This window comes from Pelobates fuscus, chromosome 9, assembly GCF_036172605.1.
Source record: "Pelobates fuscus isolate aPelFus1 chromosome 9, aPelFus1.pri, whole genome shotgun sequence".
Classification (NCBI taxonomy): Eukaryota; Metazoa; Chordata; class Amphibia; order Anura; family Pelobatidae; genus Pelobates; species Pelobates fuscus.
This window is the reverse complement of record NC_086325.1, coordinates 48,495,439-48,510,772: the sequence shown is the minus strand read 5'-3', so window position 1 is coordinate 48,510,772 and position 15,334 is coordinate 48,495,439. Positions and strand designations below refer to the sequence as shown.

General features: G+C 37.8%; 1 protein-coding gene across 4 annotated transcripts in view; it reads left to right on the top strand.

The window, feature by feature from the left end:
- LRCH2 (leucine rich repeats and calponin homology domain containing 2) overlaps positions 1–15,034 on the top strand; it is a 110,280-nt gene extending 95,246 nt beyond the window's left edge. For all 4 annotated transcript variants that reach the window (XM_063433360.1, XM_063433361.1, XM_063433359.1 and 1 more), the window contains 4 exons: positions 1,363–1,475; positions 5,283–5,420; positions 8,660–8,737; positions 14,069–15,034. In XM_063433360.1, coding sequence (XP_063289430.1) covers positions 1,363–1,475; positions 5,283–5,420; positions 8,660–8,737; positions 14,069–14,188 — 449 coding nt within the window. In that variant the 3' untranslated portion in view covers positions 14,189–15,034. The remainder of the gene's footprint in view (positions 1–1,362; positions 1,476–5,282; positions 5,421–8,659; positions 8,738–14,068) is intronic.
- The last annotated feature ends 300 nt before the right edge of the window (positions 15,035–15,334 follow it).

Below are 15,334 nucleotides of genomic sequence, written 5' to 3'. Positions count from 1 at the left end.
ACCCTTTAGGGGCCCAGTCGTGTACTGCGCAACTTTAACAGCGCGACCGGGCCCCTTCTCTGCAGGAAGAGCTGGGAGGAAGTGAGACCCAGGCACTTCCTCCCAGTTCACACAGATCCAGCTGTGCAAGAGGGGGGTCCACAAGCTGTGAGAATGGGCGGACTAGAAGAGGAGCAAGCCCCTGACTCCCACGAGCCTGCAGAAGGCACCCTCCTGAACCTAAAAAGTTGGAAACTGGAGGGATGATACATTTTATTTTACTTGTATGTGTGTGTGTCATTGTTTGTATCTATCTATCTATCTATCTGTGTGTGTCTGTCATTGTTTCTTTCTGTGTGTTTATACATGTGTTTGTGTCTGCACTGTTACAATATATATATTGTATCAAACATTTTTCAAATATGAGATATACAATTTATGGAAATGGGTTGCCAAAGGGTTCACAAGTGATAAATGGTTGGGAACCACTTGTTTACATTATTAAGTGTTCTTGCATAGCAAGACCACTTAATGTTATCTCACATATATATTATTATAGCCAAATTTGCCACCCTAACTCCTCCCACAGTTTTTACACTAAATAGACAGTAATATACCGAAACGTGCGGATTGTTCCCGATCAGATTGCTATTACTTTGTGGAACGTTTCGCCAAATGGTTCACGGAATATCGTCGTTCTTGTGGCGAAATTGGTCCCATAGGAATGAATAGCAAAATGTTCAAAACTAGAGTGGGAGCTGGCAAAAGCTGAAAAATCAGGACATGATTTCTAAACTGCCACCACTCCCTCATTTTCAAGCCCACCTACACAAATCTTATATCAAAACGTTCAGCTATCCCTGCTGTCACTAAAAATTTCCACGGCCAAGCCATAGTCCGGATAGTTTTAACAATATGACCATTTGTTTGCAACTCATGCCGTCCATTGACATTCATTGAAACTCCACTCTAGCCAGGTCAAACTTGAAGGGCAATTTCTAAACTGCAACTGTGCCTTCATTTTTAATACTTATATAAATGCTGATATAATAATGATCTATACACCAAAACCATTTATTTAAAAAAAGTTGTTTTGGTAACCTTAAATGTTTCTAAATATTCACTGCTTTAGGCAATGTTATCAGTTAAAATAAATTGCATTTAGAGTAGATTGAAACTAGTGCTGGCTAATACAGAAATTCTAGATTCCTTGGAACCTTGGAGGATTTCCAGTAAATATTTACATATCTTTAACACTTGGAACATCATATCACCCACTGTTTTCTTTTTATTTACAGTCAACTAACCCCTGCCTCGGCATCTGTTTCGAGATTGGGAATTTCCATGTCTGCAAAGTAATAGTTACAAAATTTGCTTTTGCAGCTTTTAGTCGTTCATCTCGTTCAGACTACGCGTCATCCGATCCAGGGTTCACAATGAGAAGAAAAATGGAACACCTGAGAGAAGAAAGAGAGCAGATAAAACAACTGCGTAATGTACGTGTGATTGTATAGAACTGGTCATGTAATACAGACTGTGGCCAACATCTTACAATAGAATATGTGCACCTGGGTTGGCGTTCTGTGTTTGTTAATTTAAAAAAAAACAACACAAAATAAAAACGATACATCCACATTTGAATTAAGAAATATCCAAGGGGCATTGACACCAAAATATATACATGACTTACATGTTGTGTAACACAATGAGTTAAGGTTGCATGCACATGTTAAGACTCCTATGGATTTGCATCCTTCCCTATCACAGATGCCTCTTTCCATGGCCCTATTTAACCTTGCAGAGGGCCCAGGAGGAAGGATTTCCCAAGTAAGTGGGTTAATCTCATTAGAGCAGGCATTAGCATTAGGTTGGTAGGATAGGACCTGCCAAAATGCAGTTGATTGGCATTGTGGCAGGTTTATGCAATGTATGGTCACCATGATCACATGGCCGCAATAGGAGTCTATGGAGCTGCCAGCGGGGGGACTGTCTGAGCTATCAGGCAGTCCCCCAGGCTGCATATATATAATAATTAAAGCATTTTACAATATATTATACATATATATGATTTCATTATAAGTGTACATTGAGATATATACACATATATCTCAAAATACACTTATAATGTAAATATATACATGTATAATATATTATAAAATGCTTTTAATTATTTTATAATGCATTATACATATATAGGAAGTGTGTGTGTGTGTATATATATATATATATATATATATATAGTACATAGTACATTTAAAAAAAACATACATACATATTAATTTTACATAATTATATGGTTTTATTAATTATAATTTGAGGGACCTGCCTGACAACCCAGGCAGACAGTCCATAGAATGTAATTGGCAAGCCCTATATTTAACCCCGAAACTTTCCAAAACACCATAAAACCTTTACATGGGGATATTGTTATACTCGTTAGACTTTACTGAACAACACAAATATGAATGTTTTAAAAAGTAAAACTTATTACGACGATGATATAACCAGTAAAGTGCAGTTTTTGTTTAAAAAAAAATTAATGAAAAAAACTAATAAAAACGCTAACTTTGGCCATCGTTAATTACTTAGCGGCTACTACAAAAGACTGCACGTACCCCATTTTGAATACCCTGGGTTGTCTACATTAGCAAATGGTATGCCATGATGGGGTTCATTCACATTCCTGGGCTACCCCATATGGTCTCAAAGGCAATATAGACCCAGAAAACCAATCTGGCAAACTGAAATGGGCAAGCCCTATATTGACCCTGTACCTTTCCAAAACACCATAAAACATGTACGTGGGGGGTATTGTTATACTTGGGAGACTTTGCGGAACACAAATATGAGTTTTTAAAAAAAGTAAAATCTATCACAGCGATGATATTGTCAGTGAAAGTGAAGTTTTGTGCATTTTTCACACACAAACGGCACTTTCACTGATTATATCATTGTTGTGATACGTTTTACTGTTTTGAAACACTAATATTTGTTTTCAGCAAAGTCTCGTGAGAATAACAGTACCCCCCATGTACATGTTTTATAGTGTTTTTAAAAGTTACAGATTCAAATATAAGACTTGATTTTCCATTTTTTACATTGAAATTTGCCAGATTGGTTTTGTTTCCTTCGAGAGGGTATGGTAGCCCAGGAATGAGAATTACCCCCATGATGGCATACTAGTTGCAAATGATGACAACCCAAGGTATTGCAAATGGGGTATGTTCAGTATTTTTTTAGTAGCCACTTAGTCACAAACACTGGCCAAAGTTAGCGTTCATAATACTTTTTTGCATTTTTAACACACAAACAAATATAAATGCTAACTTTGGCCAGTCTTTGTGACTAAGTGGCTACTAAAAAGACTGGACATACCCCATATTGAATACCCTGGGTTGTCTACTTTAAAAAAAATATGTACATGTGAGGTGTGATTCAGAGATTTATGACAAATAACAGTGTTACAATGTCACTACTGATACATTTTAAAAAATATATATTTTGAAACCGCAATGTCGTACTTATAGCCCTATAACTTGCAAAAAGAAAAAGCTAAGAACATGTTAACATTGGGTATTTTCTAAACTCAGGACAAAATTTAGAAACTATTTAGAATGGGTGTTTTTTGGCGGTTGTAGATGTGTAACAGAAGTTAGAAAATGTGTGGTGTTTTTTTTTTTTTTTTTCAATTGTTTTACATTTTTTTTAGTAAATTATGATGTGATGAAAATAATGGTATTTTAGAAAGACCATTTAATGGCAAGAAAAACGGTATATCATATGTGTGGGTACAGTAAATGCATAAGGAAAATTACAGCTAAACACAAACACAGCAGAAATGTAAAAACAACCGGGGTCCTTAACGGTAAGAAAATTGAAAAGCGGTCTGGTCACTATGGGGTTAAAAAAAAATCAGTCTGTTAAATTATTTAAGCTTTAAAGTTGTTGTTTAGTGAGTAAATACCTGTGCGACATCTTGTATATTGTACATGTTAAAATTGTGCACTTTATTTCAGCAAGAAACTCTGCGTTTTAGTTATTACCAATTCCACTGCTTCCTTGTTTTCTCTCTGCAACTCATTATTTGCGTTATATTCTTATTGGTTGCATGCTGCTGTTAATCAGAACAAAGCTTGTATTCGAATAATGGTCACTGACCAGAAAACACACGCGTGAGAATTAGGGGAAAAAAACGTCAGACACCTGTCTGCTTTAAGATGCTTGCTTTGTGGCAATACAAGTGAAACATAGACATAGCCCGCATCCGCCCCTTTCTTACGCAAGATGCTACCAAGGAGCTTGTCCATGCTCTAGTAATTTCCCGCATGGATTACTGTAATCCTCTCCTGATTGGTCTCCCCAAAAGCCGTACTGCCCCGCTACAGTCTGTAATGAATGCTGCAGCTAGACTGATTTTCCTATCCAGTCGGTCCTCTCACACCTCGCCCCTCTGCCAGTCCTTACATTGGCTCCCTGTATCCTATCGGAGTCAATTCAAAGTGCTAACCCATACATTTAAAGCACTGAACAATTCCAGCCCCTCTTATATCTCTTCACTGATCCAGAGGTATGCCCCTCCTCGTACCCTCCGCTCTGCCCGCGACCACCTCCTGACCGCTGCTCGCACCCGTACGGCCAACTCACGCTTGCAGGACTTCTCACGGGCGGCTCCTCTCCTATGGAATAACTTGCCTACTGCCATCAGACTCTCCCCTAGTCTTCAATCATTTAAGAAGGGCCTTAAATCCCATCTCTTCAGGAAAGCGTATGGCCTCCCAGAGTAATCTCTCCCTTACATACCTGTCCCTATGGGATAGTGCTTTGCTCTCTCCTCCAGCTCTGCTTCACTCCTACTTGATATTTCCTATCCTAATGTTTCTAATACCCCACTTCCTATAGACTGTAAGCTCATTTGAGCAGGGTCCTCTTCAACCTATTATTCCTGTAAGTTTTCTTGTAATTGTCTTATTTATTGTTACATCCCCCCCCCCTCTCAAAATATTGTAAAGCACTACGGAATCTGTTGGCGCTATATAAATGGCAATAATAATAATAATATTAATAGATTGGTTCCTTAACCTTTACTTAAATTTGGTTTTCTAATCATGCGCTTATGTAAGATCTACTTGCATGTTGGTTTTCTGGCAGATTAGTCCATAGAATGCAAATATCTGTATGACATTATTAGATATGTCTGTACACACACACACACACACACACACACACACACTTGCATGAAAGATAGCTAAGTAAATATTCTGTTTAACTATATCTGCATTAACCCGTCAATTTGATATCTACAGAATCTTGAGTCCAGACTAAAGGTTATATTACCCGATGATATTGGAGCAGCACTAATGGATGGAGTTGTTTTGTGCCACCTTGCCAACCATATACGACCCCGATCTGTCGCCAGCATTCATGTTCCGTCACCAGCAGTGGTAAGAAATGCCTCCCAGAAATGTATTGCACAGCATTTCTGCTCATACTGAACTGCATGGCAATTATTCATACCGTTATGCATTTTATCACTGATGTTCTGTGCGTGTGCAACAATATTCTGCTAAGCAATTTGTCCATAGGTCACACCCATGGCCAATATTCTATTTGTAAATCCACAAGTCCCCACTCCCAGCAATTAATTATTAATCCAAACGTCTGCCCAGGTGCTATCCTAGCAACATGCATATGCCAAAAGAGAGAAAGCACTCATGGGACTTCCATAAAAAAAAACTAAAATAAATTAATTATATCAAAGCAAATCGATGTTTCAAGACAAAAGAAATGCATATTACAAACCCTAATATATAAAGTTAAAAAAAGTTTTCTTCCCAATATGTCTAATATTGTCTAAAATGTAAAATTTCAGTTTCCAGTTTCCAGTTCCCTGCTTTTCAGTCTGTTTGGTGAATAAATTCCATAGTAACAAGGGTGTACTATATTTTTACTGAAGGACATATGCGAAGTTAGTTGCTTAAAGAGCACCGTGAATTTAAAATGTTTATTCACTAAATACAGAACTGTAAGGCCAAATTGAAAGTTTTAGATATTAAAATAGCCAACTATACTGAATCTGGTGAATTTTTTTCTTATCAACTATTTCAGCCTAAATTTTGCTATTTGATTTTCATTTTGCTACAATTCGATGTTTAGTGACGAAACACTTCAATATTGCGCTGCCTGTTTCTTTAACTATGGTTAATTTTCAGATCCATTCAGACCTCTGGATAGTAGGTTCAAGTCTTTTCAAGGCTGAAGCCTTTAATAATTTTTCTGGATAAAATGAGTAACATTATTTTGCCTAAAGTAACATATCCTCATCGACCCCAACTTTTGTGATAAGTGAGTTTCACTGGGATTATGAAATTGTCTTAAGGGAGTTTTTACATTTCATCATCCTTTATAAATTCAGTAGTTCATCACGTATCTGTGATAAACTGTTATTAACTGTGCACTTTCTGTTTAAATAATGTTCTCTACAAGAAATATTGAGACCTTGGGTCACTGCCACATATTTAGCTTTTATTTGATTAAATCGGTTAACAGCTTTTAAAACAGTAAGTATATAAATTATGATAAAGATAAATTATATATTCATTTGTTGTAGCAGTTGGGAACACCGTCAACCCTCGCCCATGACATGCTGATTTTGTTGGCAGAAAGGGAGTGACTTGTGTCATTCTATTCCTATACTCTGGCATGCACAAGATACAGTATCCAGAGGAATAGCACTGTGAGGGAGAGCAGGAAAACCAATTACAAGCGGGTTCTTCTCCTCCCCACACTGTCAACAAGTGATTGACAGGTGATGGGAATAGGTTTAAACAGATATAACTGAAAACCTAGACATTTGCTAATACTATGTAATGATGATTATTTTATTTATTTCTTGCCATTTTAAGATCTAGTTGTGGGTGCAATGGCACGTACACTCCAAAGAGGGGCACTCAAAAGGTAAATCCCTATATAAGAAAAATGAAAGAATGGGCAAAATAACCTCCACACATAGAGCTATGTGAAGGTGGGAGATTGCTCGTTCAATGATCTATACCCCTTTGGTAATGGTATTTGTGGGGAAGAGGAAAGCGTAAGTTTTAAAACAAAAACCTTTTTATGTTTTATATGGAAGAAGACGTGGGTATTCAACCTTTAATAAGACAACTTATACTAATCACAATGAGGTATAAAACTGGCTCTACTTATGGCCAGGAAGGTGGAATTTCCCTGGTAGGGTAAATTCGTGGGTGAGGTAAGTACTCACAAATACTGGTCCAAGCCCATGCAGTGTATAAGTGCCAATGATTATGCACATAGTATGTCAAACTTTAACATCGTAAAGTGGCCAGAGGGCTGGCCAGGAGGGGTATGGGCTAGAGTGTGTGGGGATAGTGAGTAAACCTAGGTAGGTAAGGTACCCTTGGAAGGGGAGCAGAGTGGTCACTAAAGTGGGCTATAGGCACTGGTGTGAGAGGACGGGCAGAGGAAACCAATGGCCAATTCTGACCGTGTATGCATGCCCCACAGAGCGTGAAATAATAGCTTGTTGTCAAATGGACCCAAAGGATATGTCCATCCCTCACCCTAAATAGCCCTAGGATAACTAACCTAGGGTTCCCTAGGTCCAGGGGAGACAGTTAGTTATCCTAGGGCTATTTAGGGTGAGGGATGGACATATCCTTTGGGTCCATTTGACAACAAGCTACTATTTCACGCTCTGTGGGGCATGCATACACGGTCAGAATTGGCCATTGGTTTCCTCTGCCCGTCCTCTCACACCAGTGCCTATAGCCCACTTTAGTGACCACTCTGCTCCCCTTCCAAGGGTACCTTACCTACCTAGGTTTACTCACTATCCCCACACACTCTAGCCCATACCCCCTCTGGCCACTTTACGATGTTAAAGTTTGACATACTATGTGCATAATCATTGGCACTTATACACTGCATGAGCTTGGACCAGTATTTGTGAGTACTTACCTCACCCACGAATTTACCCTACCAGGGAAATTCCACCTTCCTGGCCATAAGTAGAGCCAGTTTTATACCTCATTGTGATTAGTATAAGTTGTCTTATTAAAGGTTGAATACCCACGTCTTCTTCCATATAAAACATAAAAAGGTTTTTGTTTTAAAACTTACGCTTTCCTCTTCCCCACAAATACCATTACCAAAGGGGTATAGATCATTGAACGAGCAATCTCCCACCTTCACATAGCTCTATGTGTGGTGGTTATTTTGCCCATTCTTTCATTTTTCTTTTCCTTGCCTCCGGGGTCAAGCCCCCTATACCCCTTGTAACCACTTCAGAGCTGGGGCAGCTGGTTCCCTCCAGCACCCTATATTCTCTGTCTCCTTCTCTCTAATCGTTAAATCCCTATATATTTTATAACAGCAACTTCAATTATGGTTTGCCATTCTAAAACATCTAGTGATCTCCCTTTTGGACACCCCTGCTCTAAATCTATGAACATTACGTATATGCCGCAACTTGTAAATTATTTATCTGTAAAATTAGCTTTTGTTTCAACATTGAGTTCAGTGTATTGGGAGTATCGTCTGAGAACTCTCCAAAATGAATAAAAATTTATTCCATTAATTACTGTCATCAGAATTTCTTTGAAAATACCCAATTAATCCAGCCTTCTAGACCTGACATAGTGGGTGATTATTTGTTTTCCAGCCTAAACTCAGCATGGCGAAATGCAGAAGAAATGTTGAGAATTTCCTTGAGGCATGTAAAAAACTTGGTGTTCCACAGGTATAGTATTATTACTGAAAATGTCTTCATGTTCTTTGCTAATTAACATACCTATGCAATGTTTTAGTATTTTGATTAATGAATGTGGCTAGAGACAAAATACTTATCTGACCCTTACAACTGTGTTTTCCTGTCTCAAGGTATAATATAACACAAAGTGGTTTAATTACGTAATTTGACATAAAAAATTTAGTGTTCTATATCAATCGCTGTATTTTTCTGCAAATAACATTGTTAAAGAATGGGTTCAACAAGCTGTCAATATTTGTTCACAACGTAAATAAGGTGCCAGGATATATAAACCTTAGATCAGGTTTTACAATGCAACATAACTGAGATTTACATGTTCTGGCAGTAGGTAATGTAGCTCCCATGGACTGTATCCTTCACTCTATCTCTTTATGCTGTTATGCCAGGTGAGAGGCTAGGGAGACAGAAACAGTACAGTACTCCCTCTCCTGGTTCTCTCCCAGCATATCACTGCAGGGAAAAGGTCTGTATTAAGGACAGTGGATGTGGATAGCAATTTTTGCCCATGAGTCTGACTCACTCAATCTTAGAAAAGCAGATTGAAAATCTTAGAAAAGCAATATTTTATTATTTTTTCTATTATAGGTATTAGTATTTTATTGCAGAAACTATTAAAGGTTATCTTTTATTTTTGTATATATACATGGTTATCTACTAGGGGGTGCCCTATTTTTTTCTGACCCACCAGGTCTGCTTTTCTACTTATACACTTATGTGAGGGTTATCCCCTGTTTTGGTCGCCCCGGACACACACTTAGTTGTTTCCCTTCTGGGTATCCAACTTTACGTTCTTCTCACTCAATCTTAGGAGAGTCAGAATAGTTATATAAGATTAAAGGGGCCCTAACCAACCCTACTTGTAAATTATTGAATGTGAAAGATATGCAACACTGATTTTTTTATTGTAGGATGGTAATGCTATCTCAGTGATGTTATTTTTCCATAATACAGGCTTCATAGTTACTTAAGGTTTTTACAGCATATATCAGAAATATGTATTATTCAAATGTACTAGTTTGTTTAGTCTACAATGTGTAAAACGATGTAATCCTCAGCCTGGTTTGTTTGGTTACTCTAGTTTCAACTATACATTAAGGACCAGACAGACGATTACATATAGATGTACTGCTTCAACACTTATTCGTATATATTTTGGCCATGCAACAAAAACATGTGTTACATGTAGGTCTGTGACTTTCATTTGCAAATTTTTACTGCCAACTAAAAGTTTACACTCCGGTTACTTTAACCAAGATGAGAATATTACAGTGTATAGTAGGATATTTCATTTTATTTATAGAGTGCTGCTAAAAGTTATTTGCCGCTGTTGCTGTTTTTGTACATGTGTAATTAAAGAGAACAAACCTATTCCTTTAATGATGTATGTACCGTATATACTCGAGTATAAGCCGACCCGAATATAAGCCGAGGCCCCTAATTTTACCCCCAAAAATTGGGAAAACGTATTGACTCGAGTATAAGACTAGGGTGGGAAATGAAGCAGCTACTGGTACATTTCTAAATAAAATTAGATCCTAAAAAAATTATATTAACTGAATATTTATTTACAGCGTATGTATATAATGAATGCAGTGTGTATATGAATGCAGTGTGTGTGTATGCAGTGTGTATATAATGAATGGAGTGCAGTGTGTATAATGAATGCAGTGCAGTGTGTGTATGAGTGCAGTGTGTGTATGAATGCAGTGTATGTATGAGTGCAGTGTGTGTATATGAGTGCAGTGTGTGTGTGTGTGTGTGTATGAATGCAGTGTGTATATAATGAATGCAGTGCAGTGTGTGTATGAGTGTAGTGTGTGTATATGAGTGCAGTGTGTATATGAGTGTGTATAATGAATGCAGTGCAGTGTGTGTATGAGTGCAGTGTGTATATGAGTGCAGTGTGTATATAATGAATGATGAATGCAGTGTCTATGTGTGAGTGCAGTGTGTATGCAGTGTGTATATAATGAATGCAGTGCAGTGTGTGTATGTGTGAGTGCAGTGTGTGTGTGTGTGTGTGTGTGTGTGTGTGTGTGTGTGTGTGCAGAGCATTGGTGGGGGTTGGGCATTTTATTAATTATTATCTTAATTTTTTTTTAGGTAATTTTTTTTTATTTTATTATTAATTGTATTATTTTTTTTTTGTTATTATTATTTTCATATTTTTTTTTCTTATTATTTGTTTTATTAATATTTTTATTTTTTCGTCCCCCCTCCCTGCCTGTTAGCTGGCCAGGGAGGGGGGCTCTGACTCCCTGGTGGTCCAGTGGATGGGCTGTAGGAGGGGGGCTGGCAGGAAGCTGTAACTTACCTTCACCGCAGCTCCTGTCAGCTCCCTTCTCTCTCCTCCGTCCGTGCAGCTCCCAGGTCAGCTTCCTCTGCAACTCTCGCGGCCGCGCGGAGCGTTGCCACGGTAACCCGTGGCAACGCTCTGACCCCGCGGCTCTCGCGAGAGTTGCAGAGGAAACTGACCTGGGAGCTGCACGGACGGAGGAGAGAGAAGGGAGCTGACAGGAGCTGCGGTGAAGGTAAGTTACAGCTCTGCCAGCCCCCCTCTCCCCCCAGTCTGTATTATGGCAATGAAAATTGCCATAATACAGACACTCGAGTATAAGACGAGTGGGAGCTTTTCAGCACAAAAAATGTGCTGAAAAACTCGTCTTATACTCGAGTATATACGGTATACAGGGAGTGCAGAATTATTAGGCAAATGAGTATTTTGACCACATCATCCTCTTTATGCATGTTGTCTTACTCCAAGCTGTATAGGCTCGAAAGCCTACAACCAATTAAGCATATTAGGTGATGTGCATCTCTGTAATGAGAAGGGGTGTGGTCTAATGACATCAACACCCTATATCAGGTGTGCATAATTATTAGGCAACTTCCTTTCCTTTGGCAAAATGGGTCAAAAGAAGGACTTGACAGGCTCAGAAAAGTCAAAAATAGTGAGATATCTTGCAGAGGGATGCAGCACTCTTAAAATTGCAAAGCTTCTGAAGCGTGATCATCGAACAATCAAGCGTTTCATTCAAAATAGTCAACAGGGTCGCAAGAAGCGTGTGGAGAAACCAAGGCGCAAAATAACTGCCCATGAACTGAGAAAAGTCAAGCGTGCAGCTGCCAAGATGCCACTTGCCACCAGTTTGGCCATATTTCAGAGCTGCAACATCACTGGAGTGCCCAAAAGCACAAGGTGTGCAATACTCAGAGACATAGCCAAGGTAAGAAAGGCTGAAAGACGACCACCACTGAACAAGACACACAAGCTGAAACGTCAAGACTGGGCCAAGAAATATCTCAAGACTGATTTTTCTAAGGTTTTATGGACTGATGAAATGAGAGTGAGTCTTGATGGGCCAGATGGATGGGCTCGTGGCTGGATTGGTAAAGGGCAGAGAGCTCCAGTCCGACTCAGACGCCAGCAAGGTGGAGTACTGGTTTGGGCTGGTATCATCAAAGATGAGCTTGTGGGGCCTTTTCGGGTTGAGGATGGAGTCAAGCTCAACTCCCAGTCCTACTGCCAGTTTCTGGAAGACACCTTCTTCAAGCAGTGGTACAGGAAGAAGTCTGCATCCTTCAAGAAAAACATGATTTTCATGCAGGACAATGCTCCATCACACGCGTCCAAGTACTCCACAGCGTGGCTGGCAAGAAAGGGTATAAAAGAAGAAAATCTAATGACATGGCCTCCTTGTTCACCTGATCTGAACCCCATTGAGAACCTGTGGTCCATCATCAAATGTGAGATTTACAAGGAGGGAAAACAGTACACCTCTCTGAACAGTGTCTGGGAGGCTGTGGTTGCTGCTGCACGCAATGTTGATGGCAAACAGATCAAAACACTGACAGAATCCATGGATGGCAGGCTTTTGAGTGTCCTTGCAAAGAAAGGTGGCTTTATTGGTCACTGATTTGTTTTTGTTTTGTTTTTGAATGTCAGAAATGTATATTTGTGAATGTTTGAGATGTTATATTGGTTTCACTGGTAAAAATAAATAATTGAAATGGGTATATATTTGTTTTTTGTTAAGTTGCCTAATAATTATGCACAGTAATAGTCACCTGCACACACAGATATCCCCCTAAAATAGCTATAACTAAAAACTACTTCCAAAAATATTCAGCTTTGATATTAATGAGTTTTTTGGGTTCATTGAGAACATGGTTGTTGTTCAATAATAAAATGAATCCTCAAAAATACAACTTGCCTAATAATTCTGCACTCCCTGTACATCCTTCAATACTCTGTAAACTATATCCTGTGCTCCTTTTAAAAACTTTTTTTTTTTTTTTTAAGGATTTTGAACCCAGGGAGTTGTAAGAATGTATTCAGCCAATCAAACTCCTATTTTATGCACATTAAGTCACATCTGTTTCTCTGCCTTAACAAACGTTGCTCTGGGTAATTTTAAAAAAAGAAAAGAAAAACCGAAATACGTGAAATTAATTGTTATTCTAATGTTTGCACTGAGAGCCCAAATTAAGGTCACAAAATGGGATTACCAGTATCTATACCCTGCTTTCCACTGCCATATTCCAACTTTAGATAACAAACACAGAGTTGCACTTGTTAATGAATTCACCAAAACTGGAAAGTGTTTATTAAAAACTTTTCGAATTCATACCATTTGGTCTTGGCGTTGATATTTGAAAACTAGTGTACAATGCTTAAGGCATTTGGTTCGTAGATTATAAAACAATTTTTATATTTTGGCATATATAATTTATTTTAAGTAAATGGCTGTTATATAGTTTAACACACACATATTATCAAATATGTTACAAAAGTTACGTTACGGGGGCATGTGAGTTTAAAACCTGGGTTAAACCGAAAATTCTGCTCCAGCACCCGTGTGCACTGCATTCTATGTTCTTTCAGCCAGCCACACTGCACTAATGCAAAAGGTTGTGATTAGTGATTCGCTGAGAATGTCCACTTACATTACCAGCCTATCACTGGCTGCCCATTGAGAGTAACTGTATGTCTGAACATACAATTATTTGCAATGGGTCGCTAGTGATTGCCCTCGGTTTACCTTCAAATATTTGCTTCATGACAAGCACTAAAAATATTTTAGTGCTGCATTTTATGTTTTCACTGTATGCCCTGGCATAGATGCTACATACATTTTTTTTTCCATAGTTAATTGTTAAAATAATGTTCTTTTGTTTTGTTTTTGTTAATGAGCTCAAAGGGTAGCATTATTCTAAGACAATTTACAGATGTCTCTGTTTGACGCATGGTATGGTAGTATTTTTTGAAGAAAGCTAAAATCTATTATTTTGTTTTTGCAGGACAGACTTTGCTTGCCCCACCACATCTTAGAAGAGCGGGGCTTGGTGAAAGTTGGATTAACTGTTCAGGCACTCTTAGACCTGCCTTTACTAAAAGTGTCACAACTTTCGTCAGTGTAAAATTCCATGGGAACCTAAAAAAAGAGAGCACTGACCTTCTTGTTGCTAGTGTTCAAGCCTCAAGAGTAAAATTGCGGAAGATTAACCCACTGACACTGTTCTTCAGATGTGAAAACGGAAAGGATCCTGTTCACAACTAATGAAACTTCACTATTTTAGTGAATTTCAGAGGGGGGAAAAGGCACATTTTCACCATTCCAGTTGTCGAATTTTTAGGGATATATTTTTGGTTTTGTAATTGCTGTTTTAACTTTATTTTTGCCTTTCTTTTGACACATGGTATATAATTTGCATACAATAGTCACTTTACGAATTTTAGTTTACTCCTGTTCATAGTGCACTGAGATATTAGTGCAAATTATACTCTAGACCAGTGCTTGTAGTTTTTAACCAGTGGAATAATTTGACAACAATTAGTTTGATGTAATGAATTATTTATTGCAGTTATTGTAATTTTATATATTTTAGGCATCTTGAGTAATTTGTTTGGTGAATTAGTGACTGCTACAACTCAGTGGCCTAAATTATTTTGAAATTTGTATATATATTTGTAATTTTTTTAAGTATTATTTTTCTAAGTCTGCGTTGGTGCCAAAATATTATTTTTTTTTTTTTTTTGTAGACTGTTTACATGTGAAGTGCCTGTGTAACTGAACTTTTAGAGTTTAAATTGTTTCTGAAAACTAAACTGAGACTTCCAAAAATCAGTTTTGTAATGACAAGACAGTAACAGGGTTTCACATTTTTTGTTTTTTTTTGTTTGTTGTTTAGTTTTTTTTAAGCATTATATTTTACTTTTAGTTTTGTTTTAAAATTGAATATCATTTTGTAAAGTGAATTTTAAAGCTGCTTTATGTGGCAGAAGGTTTGTTCTGTAAATGTATTTTACACACTTTTTTTTTTAAAACTTTTATTTTAGTTAAATCTTTTATTGCGAAGAATAATTAATTAATAAGCTACTTATTACTGAACTCTTGTGTAGAGTTTTTAGTATTTGACAAAAGGATATTGAATGCTTTTCTCCATAGAGACCTGAAGAAACTGTGTCTCAGAATTATTGGTTGATATATATTTACACTGCCCTGGTCAGAACATTTCTTCTCCAATGGTTTGTCAAAATGTGGGCTTGGGGAACCTGAGCCATTT